At 38.8% G+C, this 16,902-nt stretch overlaps 1 protein-coding gene across 1 annotated transcript in view; it reads right to left on the bottom strand.

Annotated features, from left to right (window-relative positions):
• stk26 (serine/threonine protein kinase 26) overlaps positions 1 to 15,688 on the bottom strand; it is a 46,997-nt gene extending 31,309 nt beyond the window's left edge. Inside the window, exon 1 of the mRNA XM_040007052.1 lies at positions 15,375 to 15,688. Coding sequence (XP_039862986.1) covers positions 15,375 to 15,395 — 21 coding nt within the window. The 5' untranslated portion in view covers positions 15,396 to 15,688. The remainder of the gene's footprint in view (positions 1 to 15,374) is intronic.
• Between the last annotated feature and the right edge of the window lie 1,214 nt (positions 15,689 to 16,902).

Raw genomic sequence — 16,902 nt, 5'->3', positions numbered from 1 at the left:
CGTACCGAACCGAAAGCACTGTATCGAACGGTTCAATATCGATACGAATATCGTTGCACCCCTAATATATATATATATATATATATATATATATATATATATAGCCCTAATTTACAAAAAAAAAAATACTCAACATTCCATCATGCATCCAAACTGTGGTGACTGTGAGGTTTATGTAAAGTTGGAAAACTCATTTTGACATGGGGATGATGAAATGAACATGTACATTTCAATCCCAACAACTGGGGAGTTACTTTTGTTTTTGTTTGCTTGTTTAAACATGTCAACGTTCATATAGATGTTATGATGTTTCTGCAAAGTTTCGTTCAGATAGGTTCATCCCTTAAGGAGGAGACGTGGTAAATACAGACATATTGCATATGCTGATCGTAAACTACAATCGACATAGTAAAAAGGTGTAGAATTGCCGTTTCATAGATGTAACTGAATCATGAAGCATCAAAATTAAAAATAAAAAAATCCAACAATGACAGTGCTAACATTCACCTGTCATGTGAAAACACTGACAGGGAAAAACTGGTTTGGGGTTCACACTATAAAAATATAAATAGATCATAATAAAAGCAGGATTATGTGATCCTGAGAGGTCACACTTTGCCCTTTCTGTCCCCGGGTGCTCAAAGAAAAACAGTTGGGTAACAGGAGGAAGTTAAAGATTCAACAGCTGCTCAACCATTACTGACCATTTTACAGGCTGTTAAGTTACTGTTAAATTATCCATTTTTATAAGACTTCAAAAAAAATAAAAATGGCTCTAGTTATTGTTTCACGTTGGGTCTGATTAGACATGCAGCAGGAGAATTTTTAATGTTGGCTTATCAGTTAGAGGCATTCAGGAATTAGACAAAAGGTAAACAAACCAAGTTCCCATACTCAGAAAAAAGGCGTTTCATGTTAACGTTTAAGCAAATGCAAAATAGCTCAGGTGTATTTGCATTCTGTTTGTCACTTTGATAAACATTTTAACTGGCTTTAACATTGTTGATATCAAGTGGGTACACTGGAAGACTATTAAATAACCAGCACCATTAGGTCACAAGCACCATTAACCTCAAGAAACTGCTGGGAAGCTAACCAGTCAGCAGGATCACTGGTTTAATACATTATCTGGTGCATGACAGCAAAAACAAATTTGAAAAGTAAATATTCTCTGAGGGTCATTGCTTACTGTAAATGACTTTAAATGACTCCTTAAAACTATGTGACAAACAGAAGATAGGCGTGTGAAAGGTTTTTGAAGTGAATTTAAGAGTTTATATGCAAATGACCGAGCTTGAAGCATGCCCTAAAAATAACACCACAACTACAAATTAAAATAGAATAAATGTAGTAAAAGAGGAACTTCATCTGGTCCTGCATGACTGAACACGACTAAACCACACCTGCTTCTCACAGTTGTTCAAACAGCGAACAGTCAGTGAATCTTCTGATCGAATCATTGGTAAAACACCGACTTTGTGTATCAGTATATCGATCGCTCAGCTAATAACATAGCGCCACTCATTCTATGAAGCGGAAACACCCGATTGCAAGTGTAATTATATATTAAATTATTTACAACTTCCAGATATAGATAATAAAATGGGTTTCTTTAATATAAGTTGGAACTGGTTCACATTTCCAAACTTCCTGAAGGAATTCCTGTTGAATCAGCAGAGCCCATTTTTCCATTCTTTTTATAGCCTCTTATATGCTTCTGAGATAAGATACGCCATGTTTTATATTTAGACTGATCTCACACAGAGACTGATGATGTATATATAGTGACGACACACATGCCTCAGAGCAGGTGATAAGAGGTGGAGTCGGGTCAGGTAGAAGCACTAAAGAGAAGCGTTTAAAGTTTAAAGTTAGAGGTCAGTGAGCTGCTAACACAAACATGACACTGCCCTGGAAAACTTGGACAAAGCTGTGGAAACTGTGCAACTGAGCAAGAAAGGACCATGTTTTTACTAACAAGTGCTGTCCAAAAACAAGAGAAGTCTGTGTACAAGTATGTCCCTGTTGGAGGTCAAAGGTCACAGCTGCTAGAGGAGGAAGTACAAACACAGCATTCTCCAAAATGACCTTTGCAGACAGCATCATGTGAAACTCTCAGCACTCTTTAACATTTCCTCTTTCCTCTTAAACATGACATGATGCGTTGAATCATCCAAGATGCGAAATTTCCAAAACAACTTTTGTAAAATGATAATGGCACCATGCTTTCACCTTACATACCAACATATTTTATTATATACAATAAGTTAAGCCCTTCACTACTGCTTCCTCTAAGTCAAAACTCTAGAGTAGCTGCTGGAGGGTGAGAGTGGTTCATGTCATATGACAGCAGTGCAGTACATACATTGTATACATTGTATGCATACAATGAATGTATGTATGTATGTTTGCATACAATGTATGTATGTATGTATGTAGAGCTGGGCGATATAAGATTTTTTCATATCACGATATGTTTTTTTCATTTCAGGCGATAACGATATATATCACGATATAAGCCAAATAACTATATTTGTAAGATTTAAATGTGCCGTTGCTCACAAGTAAAATGTGAAATAATCAGCAGCTTGTTTTGATTTAAATATTTATTTCCCATAATAAGTTCAACAGGGTAGATGTACTTAAGGAACATGAGACTTTTTCAGATAAATAAAGGCAAATATTGCAAACTACACAAAAGGCAGCCGCTAAAGCGTTTAAGTTTCAAAATAGAACAAACAAAACAGACTACTAAATTGTCAGTTCCACTTAGAAACAAAATATTAATTCTAAAAATAAATCTTAGTTTGTTTTACAGAAGAACAGACAAAACTGACTAACTTTTGTCAATATCAAATAAACTGAGAACTAAAAGGAAATTCTCAATCTCTCCTTGTTGTATAGCTCAGCTTTTCAAACAGTTTTAACAGTTACTTTAGTCTGACAAAAGCCGAATGACGAATTAGCGCTTCCAGTCAGAGACTGAGGCTACGTCCACTTGTACACGGGTATTTTTGAAAACGGAGATTTTCCGTTTTCGTTTTAAAAAATAATCCCGTCCACACATAAAGGCAGAAATGAAGGAAAACGCTGCTATGAACATGCCAAAGCAGCAGGTGGCGCTAGATTCCTAACCGTGCAGAAATGTTGGCCAATCAGAAGTCTAGAAGCCTCGGTGGGAAAAAGTAAACAAAGCTGGGGCATAGAAGCAGAACCGAGTCGTATGTGTGGAGGGACAGTAACTGTGTGTATATGTAAGCATTTAAACACTGCAGAGAGTAGAATTAACAGTAACAGTATTGTAGAAATTCATTTCACCGAAACAATAACGTGGCGCACAGTGTGACGTCAAAAAATGCGCACACCTTTGACGCTGCGTTTTCTCCGTTTTTCTAGTCCACACGTAAATGCAAAAACGGAGGTTTTAAAAATCTTTGTTTTCAGTGACCAAAAACGCCGTTTACGTGTGGACAAAAGGTGCAAACGCATAGAAAAATCTGCGTTTTCAAAAATACCCGGGTACGTGTGGACGTAGCGCATGCACCAGTTTATTGTATTTCCAGACTTGCTTTCGGCACAATTTACAGTGCACGCTACTCTGTTTTTTGTCAGACTTGAAATAGCCGAAATACCTTCACACTACGGAACTTCTATGGCTCTTCCGTTCAACAATCTCTCCGGCATTGGAACCATCATCTGTTTTCTCTTCGGTAACCTTCGGTCACGCTCGGTTGATTTTTCTAGTCGGCACACTCATTTCCTCCATTACCCGGGCAGTACGGTGGCTGGCTGCTTCCCAAACAAATGCACATGTGCGGCTTGGCACTTGTGCTGTACGTAACAAGTCACGTGACGTGACGCTGCGGCTGTGATTGGTTCGGCTCTGCGCTACTTAATTTGGATTGGCTGTTTGTTTTTTTTGGGGTTTTTTTTTTTTTTAGAGGACAACAGTGGCGAGGTCTATCGCGATAGTTTAATTTTTCTATCGACAAAAAGTTATATCGCGATACATATCGTTATCGTTCTATCGCCCAGCTCTATATGTATGTATATTTTATTTGAAAATTAAAAAAAAAAAAGCAGTGAGTCATGATTCATGTGCTGAATCATCGTACATTTGCCAAATAGTTCAGTGGGATGCAGTAGTGTTAGCTTAACTGGTGATTCTAAATTCCCCACAGGTGTGAATGTGAGTGTGAATGATCTCTTTGTGATAGCCCTGCGATAGACTAGCGAGCTGTCCACAGTGTAACCAGCCTTTTGGCCTAAGACAGCAGGGATAGGCCCAGCCCACTCTCCACATACTAGACTTTGAGGAGAGGAACAAAATATCGATCCAATTGTGCTAGTATCAATAACATACTGATACCAGTGCAAGTATCGATACTATCAATATTTATATTGAGCTGCCCACCTCTACCACCTACACAATGATTGACTACAGCCCTCATCCAAAGCTTACAAAAGCCACCAACAAAGACTTTTTAAGCACTTATAATTTCTACGGATATTCTGCATGCTTTTCTAAAAACATGTTACTCCTCTGAAAATATTTTCTTTACTTTGTGGCAAATACCTTCTGCAACACTTATCTGTCTGTTCTCCTATGGTGGGACTACAACTCCACATCTTAGACTGCAGGTGCAGATGGCAGTTCTTTGTCCTTGAGGAACGTTGATGAGCGGCTGCATGTAAACAGCTCTCAGCATACTGCAGATTCTGGTTTGACTGGCTCTCCAGCTAACAGCAGATCCTCCGAGCAGAAGACCGTTTATAGCTGACAGCTACAGCTCCATATGTTGGCGTATGTCCAGCTGCAGGATGAGCAACTATGTGGGGAGCAGGTGAACGATATTTAGGATTCTTGTTTTTGCCCTACAGCCAGTACTGAAAAAAAATCAGGGACAAGTAGGGCCAATAATAGGTGATTGGCAACAAGTTAACTATTAAAACAAGTTAAAAACAAGTAAAGTCTAGGGATGTGCAGCCAAAATAATATCTACTTCTGGCTGGTCTCTTTTTCACAATGGGTCACCACTGTGGCTGGCCCTGCACTTTTTATTTGGCAGATGTTTTTGCAAGATGCCCTTCATGATGCGGTCTCCAAAGAATTTGTGTTTCCTCCCGCTCTCGAACCAGATAAAATTAGGTAAATAAGTAAACCAATGGCTTTGCATTTAGTCAAAGATATATCAAAAATAAGTACATATTATCTACAAATAAAATTATTTGACTATTATCCAAAGATTTTACTCCAAGCTCCTGCAAGCTTTATCTGGCAGTATCTGGTATTTTAATGAATTTTTATCCAAATTTTGAGGCTGGGAAATGGCACATATTTCGCCACCTGCCAGCACTAGCTGCGTATTACGTACAGTAAGTGGGCAGTAAACTACGTTGTTACTACAGAGCACCGATTCACACCAAATCAACCTGTGCCAAATTTCCAAAGGAGAACACATTCAGATTAGAAGATTGCAAGACCATGTGACGTCACTCATGCAATATAATGAAGAAAAACAAGCAACAAGCACACAGGGCAATGGCAGCAGTAGAAAGCTGAAAGCTGAAAAGTGTACTATGTTTTGTAGTCTGAAAGCCAAAATCACTGAAAGACTTTGAGCTAACCGAACATCTTGTCAATGTATAAAAAAAAAAAAAAAAAAAAAAAAAATGGAACCACATTTGGCTGGGGGATATGGCCTAAAATCCATATCACGGTATAATTTGAAGCATGTGCGGTAACGATATATATCGCGATATATTCTTTTCTTCTGTATAAACGTATTTTACACACAATAAGGCACACTTAAAATCCTTTAATTTTCTCAAAAATCGACAGTGCACCTTATGTAGGAATTCTGGTTGTGCTTACTGACCTCGAACCGATTTTATGTGGTACACAGCGCGCAGAAATCTGTCAAAAATATTTTAGTACGACTTTGGTAAGCTATGAAGCCGCACCGCTTGATGGATTGTTGGAGCATTACGGCTGCCATAGTCAGGAGCCTCACGGAGTAATCTGGGTCCTAAACTCCGTTAACTTCTGGTCCCAAAGTCAAACGAACACTGCGGCATCACAGAGTTAAAAACTGTCTAAATTCTTTCATCTTTAACAAAATGATCGGCGTTGCTGCTTTACCAGGTGTAACAATTAATCCAGGCATCCATGAAAACTGAATTTATTAAATTCAACAGAGTTGGAAGTTAGCAGGAAGTTAGCTCGCTAGCTTCCACCTAAACATGATATAGCATGTCCTGACTGAGAGATTTCTAAAAAAAATTAAAATGTATAGCTCTGCTATCACTTCCAACATAAATAAAGACAGAAAACTAAACAGCAGTGACTTTTGTAAGGTTACTGAAGTCGGACTAGCTGGTATATAATGACGTGCTACGTGATCGCTAGCAAAACAGCTACGTTAGCATAACATTAGCACAGTGAAGCTGAAGGATGAACGCAAACTTTTTACCACTCGGTAAAAGTTAATGTGAGGGTTTCGGGTGGTTAGGGACAAATGCAATTGCATGGCAAAATGCTATAAATGGACCAAACTTCAGTCAAGAGAACAACTGAGATAATCCATCCGCAATACGAGGTTAGTCAGGTTACTGCAACAACATGGGAATAGAGCAGCTGCGAGAGAATTCAGCACTAATGAATCAATGGTAGGGAAGCGGAGGAAGCGCTGTTTTTGGCTTTCCCCATATTCCAAAAGTGCTTCGTCTCTTTGCTATTACTGTCGCCCGGCATAATTTGCAGATGATGTCGTTTGCAGCCGCTGCAATGCTTTTGACCAAAACAGGCGCAGCTCGATGACTCCATCAACATGCGCTATCGTGGTAGAGCGGTATAGTCAAAATCTCTATCGTTGGCCAAATTTATATTGTTTCTACCGTATACCGTTTATACCGCCCACCCCTACATCCACACGTACACTGGTATCTTTCAAAACGCAGCTTTTTCTACATGTTTGGGCCTTTCATCCACACGTAAATGGAGAGTTTTAAGAAGTCCTGCCAATGTGAAAATTTTCAAAAACGTTGTCTGGCCGTTTACGCGTGGATGAGGAAAACAGAGATTTAGTCAAGCAATGTAAAAGGAGTGCGGCCTTTTTTGACGTCACGCTGTGCACACTGATTTAGACAGAATTTAGACAGAGCTTTGACTTAGTTTTTTGCATTTACATGCCGACAGAGATATTTTTTCCATAACTGCACGTGTGAACGGGATTTTGTTTTTTGTAAACGAAAACAGAAAATCTCTGTTTAGAAAAAATACCCGTGTGCGTGGAAGTAGTTTTACTGGATAACCTGCTGTCAGAGAACTTATAACTTACTAGCTTTTATGTTGTTCACCCATTCAAACTGAAGCTTTAGAATAACTATGTTTATAAGGTTGACTGGTCTGTAAATAGTTGAGTCTGTGGTTCTTAGGTTAACTTTGAATCTAAAGGAAGCCCGGTGCAGTCCAGTTATTTTTTGCCACCTGAAAAAACATTTTATGCTAAAAAAGACTGGTCAAATAATGTTTTATCACAGATTTGGTGCTTTTCCATTGGTGGAAGGTAAAATCCTCTTTAGTGGTTGGCTGTTTTTATTTTAAAGCAGGAAACAAAAAAAAACATATTTAAAAACAATAATTGGTCCCATAAGCTATTTGAGCTGTGGAAAGGAGCTGGAGTACCTGGAGGCAACATGCAGAAGTCCACACAGAAAGGTCCCACTCAGCTGGCGAATACAAAACTTCTTGCTAAGACGAGACAGTGCTAACCACCAGACTACTGTGTCGCCTATAACTAATCCAACATTTAAAAATTATGCCCTAATCTAAACGCAGGCAGCTGCACAAGATGATAAGCAATGCAATGCTGAGAACAATCAGCACCACAATATTTTACTGTCAACTGAAAAAAACGATAACCACAAATTATAAGTGTTAGCTATATTTAGAGTATTTTCACCATTTCATCAGACAGCCGTTTCCGATGAGGAACTGAAGTAATTATACTGCTCTCTCAAAATCCCCCAGACTCCTCAGACAACAACAGTAATTTTGTCATTTTACCTCACAGGACTTACCGATCTGCCGCTGCCTTGTTTGAGTTACTGTGTGGCTTTGAAAGACCACCAACTCTTTTTGTTTTGATGGGTTAATGGCTGATTTATCTATCAATTCTTCAAAAGAATCAACTAATTGTTTGGTAGGTTTACATAAAACAACTCAAACCACAAAAATGACCAATTTCAGTCACACAAGAAATAAAAAAAACATCTCAATTACAACAAAGTGGCCAGTTTTATAACTTGCCAGTCATTTCTGTATAATTTGTATCATTTCATTTCCTCAAAATGATGTTGAAGCCGGCACTGAGTGAAACTGAAGACTTGAATGACTCAAACTCCGTCCAACACAGGAGCCGCTTGTGCCGTCAGCCGGTTTCTGTTTATACGTCCTCATCCAGGAAAATGTGAAGATAAACAAGACAAACGCATGAACAGAGGGGTGTGAGAATGCTCTACTATGATTCAGGCTGCAGAAAGACTGACTCACGCTCTATAATCAAAACTTGCAGGCAGCTGGCTGGTAGCTGCTGATAATTCCTCACCCAGGAAAACACAAACACACCACCTTCAGGGTGGTGGAGCCTGTGATTATATATAGCCACGCATACGTACAGGCTGTGAGAACTGGAGCGCTGAAAAGGTGCAGCCGTAAAAATGACAAAGAGCAGAAGGAGAAGCGGCCACTCCCAGGTGTTTGATCAGGTGTATGCCACTTTGACAATAGCCTTGTTCATATCAGAACCGGAGGATCCGACTTGTTTACAACAGGAAGTTTCAACAGAAGAGCACGGGAAAGTCTGGCTCAAACTGCTGAACTGATCCCCTTATGGAGGAAGTTCTGTTTTTCTTCATTGAGAGGGGTCCAAGCAACAAAGTCTGTATGGATTCGTAGCTCAAAACACACACACACACACACACGTACTCAATATACAAATAGTAAAATAATACTATTTTAGCTGACACACAGCTAGATGCTGCGCTGACATCCTGAAATCTTTAGGATTTCTCACTGCTGCTAAATGTCCTAAATGAAGTTTGAATAAAGAAAAAAAAAGTTTTTTTTTTTCTCAGAACGCACTCAAGAGGCCTCAAGAGGCTCTTTTACATTACAGTGCATTAGGGTTGTGTGACTGAAATATATCTGCTTCAGGCAGCCAGCTGGGTCAATCGCTGATTGGTTTTTATTCTAATGACAGTTTTATTTTGCTAATTTAGTAGTTCACCTTATGACAGTTGGTATCTATAAATAATTAAGCGATGCATCCACATATGTGGGTTTTTTGTTTTTGTACTTTAAGGCCAGTAAAGTCCTGTAGTGGATCAGTGAGCAGGAATCCAAGTAAAAAAAAAAAAAAAATAAAAAAAAAAAAAAAAAAAAAATGGCAGGAACAGGAAAATGCCAGACGTTTAACACCTAAAACCCATGTTTAGTTTTTTTCTCTCTCTCCATACGTAGCTCCATTTTTTATGCTAGTCTGCCAGCTGAGTTAACTTTAAGTTGGTTTTTAAGTTGCTGCACTTCCAGTCTAATAAAACTCCAAATCTACACCAGCCATACTTCAGGTACTAAAATTACACAACTGTTACTCAGCGAGGCTGATAAAATGCTATTGTTTGATTGGGGTGAACCCAGTTGCATGGCCTCATCTGATTGTTCAATCAACAAGTTTTTTTCTCTCATCAAGTGAATTCAACTCTTCGTGGTACAACGCAGTGCTTCGACACTTATTTAGATAAAGAGGGGCACAATTTCATCAGTGAGAGGAATCCGAGCATCAGCTTCAGTGAGAAATGACAATGTGTTAACATCAACAGCAGTGGAACATTACAGAAACAAAATGAAATCATTTTAAAGTTTCCATTAATCGTTTGCAGGGATGCACTAATCTGATATTTGGATTGGATATCAGTCCAATCTAAAAGCTGGATCGGGTATCATCAAAAATGCTCTGATGGAAAAAATTAGTGCCATGATACTAATTCAAACCAGCAACTGTTGTCAAGTTAGCAGACACAACCAAACAAATTGTAACTTTCGTTACAAGCGGTGTAAGACTTGCTGAAATACTTTATGACACTTATGGTAATATAATGTTCTGCCGTCACCTGGCTTTATATTTTTCAGCTTCCCCTCTACAGGGGAGAACCAGGGAAGGAGAATCTAACGTGGCCGTTATTAACAGCAGCAAAGACTCTAACAGACAGCTGAAAATAAACTAGAGTGAATAAATAAAAGGGATAATATAAATTAATTTTGTTTTATTATGTTCATCTGTACCTTAAATTTAGAAAAAACAAAAGAAAAACCTATTACCAGTACAGTTTATATTTGCAGAGATAATTGTTTTGTAGTTACGAAGTTACGAAACCAGTGTTCAATTCATTGTCTTACACAAAAGAACGATTCCCGGTCCCTTTTTTTAAAAAACATAATCACAGCTCATTAATGTGACACTGCTATCAGATTACTACTGGATTTCAGCTGATACCCAAAGTCATTGATCTGTATCAGATCAGAACTGTAGAAAGTAGGACTGGTACATCTCTGGTTGCCATTTCTTGGCCAAATGAAGGCTGGCTGGAAATCCTAAGTATATCTGACTTTGAGGGTGATTCCCTGGATTGACAAAATATGTGATTCAAGTAAACTGTCACGTTTAGTTCAAAGCCCAACAGAGTGACAGTTCTAATAATATTCTGCGAATTAAACATAAATTCATATTAGATCAACAAAATTTATTACTGTAGCATGAGGCAGGAGCCGGAGGAGGAAGGTAGGCAAATGTCCAGAATCAAACTCTTGGGGAAATACCCTTAAGTTGTGGAATTTGCCTCAAGTTTGTTCTGTTTGACAGGGAATGACCTCCTAAAACCGCCATGGGGCACTAAAACTGAAAGCCCATTACTAAAAAAACAAACATCATAAAAACATGCTCCTGCATACCTGCCAGCACGCAATCAATCACAGCATTACACAATCAAATCACTGTGCCAGCTGAGTCATTGGGTTTTTCTTCTGTGACAATCAACAACTCAAACCATACTGTCAAGATGCTTCTGATTTGCAAGTGTGACATCATGCATTAGTAGCTGTGTTTCGTGGTGCCACTAGATTAGATTTTAGGCATCAGTGGAAATTTGTACATTTCACCAAAGATGAAATTTTGCCCACGGTGTTAGGATTCTGTGGAAAAATAAACACAATTTTTATATCCCAACATTGCAAAATTTTCCACTAATTAAGCGTTCGATCCCGCTAATGAGATTTTATGATCAACGAAGATTAGGCCTCGCCTAACCTTGTGTAATGTAGCACTATTGATATTAGAGAAGAAGTTTGTCGATCACTTTATAAGTTCAGTGATCTCAGATGTGAATACCTTGTGCTTTCCTTTTTTCCCCCCCCATGTTGGTAAAATGGAAATCTTAAGTTTTGCCATGTCTGCACGGTTAAAAAAGAAGAAGAAAGCATTTCAATATAACAAACATGTATTTTTGAGGGCATTTGTTAAGAGAGTCATTTCCATTTTAACATAGTGTGGAAACCCATGAAAGAGCTGACACAACGATGTGATGCCCAAGGCAGCAAATATCACAGTCAGACAGTGAACTTATTATTCGTAACAGACTGTAAAAGACATAAACAAAGGAGTCAGCTGGGGGCACTTGTGTAATTATAATGATAGCACTGTTTCAAATGATATCAAGCTTATTTTTCTGGATTATGTAAGATTTCTTTCAAAAGAGGCTCTGAATCATGGTCACAAGCCAGAAACCAACGTAAGAGTCAGCCGAGTGATATCGTTCAGGCTTTACACAACATTTTCCACGGAGCTGGGATCTCTCAGCAGCTTCCACTGATAGCAGAAAGGAAGGACTAGAGGAACTAGAGGTTCAAAGTATGTGTGAAACTGATATCCTGAGCCACAAATAATCCATTATGCTACTGTACCGCTTTTGTAAACTCATTCATTTAAGCTAAATACCCCCCCCCACCCCACCTGTTACAGGATAATTCTTACAAAATGAGGCACTCCAGCACAAATTTTGGGTTATTTTTTGAGCTGTCTAATAACAACAAATGTTGCAATAATGGCAACCATGCGTCTTAAACTTGATTTAAAAGGAATTTTTGTCTACCTAGGGGCAGTCAAAACAAGTTTTAAACATTATGCGAAACATATGTTGTTTCCTCTTCCAAGTTTGTTTTGCTTTAGTGGGGAAAAAAAAAAAAATCAAGCCCTTTAGCTTAGGTAACTTTGCCCATTTGGCTAACTCAAGTCACTGTACTGGACCTTTTGACTCTATTCATGACTTTAACACCTTTAATCCATTTTCTGCTATATACGATTACTGGATTTGCAGTTTATTAGACCACTAGCCCATTCATTTTGTTATTATCATCATTTTTAGTAAAGTTTTTATCATTTCTTTTAGTTAGCATGAAATTAGCAGAAACGCTTACCACCTGATACTTTCATACACTATAAATTTAGCTTGCTAACCAATCTTGTCACAAGGGCTCGCTACAGCAGCTTGCACTGCATGTCTAGTTGTACGGTGGATGCCAATGGTCAGTTGGTTAGCATTATAGTGATGCTAGGTACCTTCATCGTCACTACAAATTCTGGTATTATTTCCGAGTGGTTATAATATAACTAGCACCCTTTTAACGCACTTAGCGATTCAATTCTTCCTTAACATAAAAAATTATTTATATCACCTTTAAGCTACCAGAGATCAAAGTGGCAAAGTTACTTATACATTTAGGCCAACAATACATAATTCCCAGCCACATAAGCAAATATATACATATTGGGTTGTTTTTTTTAAAGCGATCTGAAAGCCACCATAACTGATATTTATGCTTAAAAGAATAACTACCCAACAAGTGATAAATATCCTATCACCTAATCCACTGATCAGGTAGCTCCAGTCTTGCACAGCACTTTCCACTATGCATCATTGCTCTTACTGGCAGCAAACCTTGCTGTCTGCCTCGATGCTGTGGCAGCTGGTGCCAGGCGTCGGGTGTGTTGATGTAAGCAGTCTGTGACACCATTTGTGGCCCTGCCCACTTGGGACGCACAGAGCAGACACGGCGAGCCAGTCCCACAGGTAGACACACCTGAAAGCCGGCTGAGCAACAGGTTGGAGGCGTTTACACACTTCTAGTGCACGTTAGACACCTTTTGTTTCTTACTGGCACAAGTCTGGCATACCTGAAGATTTTCCTCTAATATGACTTCCAAGGGAAGGAGGATCCCAGAATAGATTTTAATCAACTAGACTAAAGGCAGTGGATGTCCTATAAAAGATATCAATCAATGCTGCTGAGCAACAGATACAGAATGGGCCATTAACACATGGAGTGTTACGGGAAATCATGAAGGCTAGACACACCTTTTGAGTTACGCATAGCTCACATCATTAAGGAGATAAAGACAGAGGACTATAAAATGTGTCACTATGGAAACATTACATGAACACAAAAGTGATATAATCAGAAAATACGTCAGGTTCAGGAGAATTAAGGTCAATATAATGTGAGTCTGCGATATCAGCTGATAATAACTAAATATATGGATGCGATAAGAGGCAGAAACATTGTGTCATCATAAAGTGTGCCTGGATTACAAGCAGCACATTAAGTCACGGTAAATCTGGATTATTTAGAAGTCTTAAATCCTAAATACACAAGAGAGTTAAATAAACTCGTTTATACAGCAGCAGAGTCACACTGTAATTCATCGCATGTATATATCCGACGGTACGTAAACCACAGAGTCACACTTCAGCTTGGGTTGGTAAAACAAAGTCACAACACAAGCCATCGTGACACATTACACGACACTGTAAAATACATATGAAGCAACAAAGCCAACACATAAGCCACTACAGAAACACTATTTTCACACTTTTACAGCTGTAACCACCTTAAACATACAGTAAACTCAATAATGAGGTAATATCGATAAATATTAGTTCACTTTAAAAAATGTGAACACCATGAAATAAAACTCGTTTTAGGGAACCGGAGAGACATCATGGGTACACCTTAAATTATATAAACACTACAAATTCACTAGTTCAGAAAGCTAAAAGCCACCTTATAAATCACCATACACACATTATAGGTCGCATTAAGAGGTAAGGGCACTGTGAACTATGTGTATGCAAGTATCACAGTTACCACTGAAGACACAAAAACACCCTAAAAAGTTACTGTAAGCTTATTTTGTAGAAGCCGAGCCACCTTATAAACCTTTCTATGAAGATTACAGTTTCATTTAAAAGATTTAAACACTAGAACTAGGCGCACTTGATGCAACAAAAACTTCAATTCAAAATTTAGACTAAACTTTGAGCACCAAAGTCACAATATAAGCTAGTATAGATTATAGTTATACTTATTATAGATGATAATAACGCAAGGTCATTATCAAGTCGACTTGGAGAAGTTAAGTCACATTATTAAGAAATTATTTGAGTAAAACACCCAACTTTAAAGTGATTTAAAAAGCACAAAATAAAAAGGAAATCTCAATTTATGGCCCCAGAGTTCCATTATGAGTACACTTTAAACGATATAAAATACCACAACCTCACAATTTCAATAAGCTAAATAACTTTATGGGTCATTAAATCCACACTATAGGTCACATCAAGAGAAAAGGCCCTGTAAACTAAACTTTGAGCACCAAAGTTATGATATAAGCTGGTACAGAGGTATTGGAATTACACTTATTACAGATGTAAACACCCAAAGGTTGATAGAGCAAGGTATTGAGCAACTATGTAAATATAATACCCAAACTTAAGGGATTTAGACACCATAAAATAAAAGCCAGCTCAATTTAAGGAACCAAAGCTACATTTTACACAAGTGTAGCTTCATTTCACAGCGCAGAGCCACAATCTGGGGAAGCTACATCACTTTATGAGTCAGCACATGCACATCAAAGGTCGAATAAACAGGTATAAATACACAATTAGACACCATGTGAGATTTTGACCATAAACTCATTTTCCACAGCTAGAGAAGATCTGACGAGTCACTTTTCCCTGATGTTTTTTTAACTGGATGTGGAGACCTGTCTGTTTATTTGAATACACAGCGCTGTATGTTAGTATGTTCCTATGGCTCATATACACAACAGGTAATCACTCTTACAAAGAAAAGAAACATGCAGCAGCAGTTGCACAATCTCCCCTCCACTTCTCATAAAGACCCGCTTCAGTTTTCTCATGAGGACGATTGAAAACCCAGAGAAGAGCAGCAGCAGCACGTCCACCTTTCTCCTTACCTGCATACCAGGAACTTCCATGGTTACTTCGAAGTATGAACGCCCTGTTCCTCCTCCAGGTTTGTCACTTTTTATTCTCCTCCTTCTTTGACTACTGCCTTCTACTATATATAATTTTTTAATCCTCGTCGAGCTTCTTCACAATAAAATAAACTTCTCGAAAGAAAAATAAGTAAAGAGGTTTGACTTCGAAGTGGAGGAACTGTATCCGAGAGGAACGGCGGTTTAACTTGCAGGCAGCTGAAGTGAACAAACTACAAACACACAGTGACAAAGTGAGCACAGAAGAAGAAGTGGACGGAGAGGATGACGCGCAGCTTTCTGCCTCCTTCAAGGGAGGAGCGACGGTGTGTGAATGTCAGCTTCGCACACACTTCTACTGCCACCTGCTGTTCATAACTGTTCCTATCTGTGGTTCGTGCTGCCTTCAGGTGCAAGTCCAAAACTGCTTCGAATCAACAGCCGCCTACACTTACCGGCCACTTCATTAGATGCATCGGTTCAGGTCAATTCAATTTTATTTATATAGCGCCAATTTATAACAGGAGGCACCTCGAGGGCTTTATACTGAAGGGTTTAAGAAGAATTTCCAACTATCAGATGACCCACTATGTGCAGATGCTTGGAAACAGTGGGAATGAAAAACTTTGAACAGGAAGAAACCTCCACCAGAGCCAGACTCAGTGAGGGGCGGCCATCTGACACAGCTGGTTAAGGGTTAAGGGAAGGAAGACAGGACAAAGGCATAGTGTGCAAGAGAGCCAGAGATTAATAACAACTAATATTTAAATACACAGTGTGTGAAAAAAGGCGACTGAAGAAGAAACTGTGCATCGTGGGAATCTCACAGTAACCTAGATCTAATGCAGAGTAACTAAGGGAGGATTCAGGGTCACCTGATCCAACCCTAACTATATGGGTTATTAAAATCCTTTTATACTATATAAAACTATGTAGTATTTATTAAAATACTGTAATAATCCCTTAGGACAAATATGCAACAGGAGTGCCCAACATGGGGCTCCAATCCACAACTCTGAGATTAAGAGGCTCATGCTCTTCCAACTGAGCTGGCCAGGCTTGGAAAGTTTGAAGCCTAATCTTAAAAGTAGAGATAGTGTCTGTCTCCTGAATCCAAACTGGAAGCTGGTTTCACAGTAAAGGGGCCTGAAAACTGAAGGCTCTCCCTCCCATTCTATTTTTAAATACTCTAGGAACAACAAGTAAGGTTGCAGGCTGAGAGTTCAGTGTTCTAATGGGGTGATATGGATTAGGATAAGATACTCTCTCTTTCTAGTCCCTCTCAGTACTCTTGCTGCAGCATTTTAGTTTTTAGGACAACCTGATAATACTGAATTGTAGTAGTACAGCCTAGAAGTAATAAATGCATGAACTAGATTTTCAGCATCATTTGAAGGATGGGTCGGGTGTGTCCTTCATGGCCCACCATATCCCAGAATTCATAGCGCAGCCCAGCCAATTCCACTTTCTAACAATGGCGGAAGCTACTTAGTTTTAATATTACTCT

Source organism: Simochromis diagramma, unplaced genomic scaffold, assembly GCF_900408965.1.
Source record: "Simochromis diagramma unplaced genomic scaffold, fSimDia1.1 OVJJ01000531.1, whole genome shotgun sequence".
Classification (NCBI taxonomy): Eukaryota; Metazoa; Chordata; class Actinopteri; order Cichliformes; family Cichlidae; genus Simochromis; species Simochromis diagramma.
Note: the sequence above shows the minus strand (reverse complement) of the source record. Positions and strands in the feature narration are given on the sequence as shown.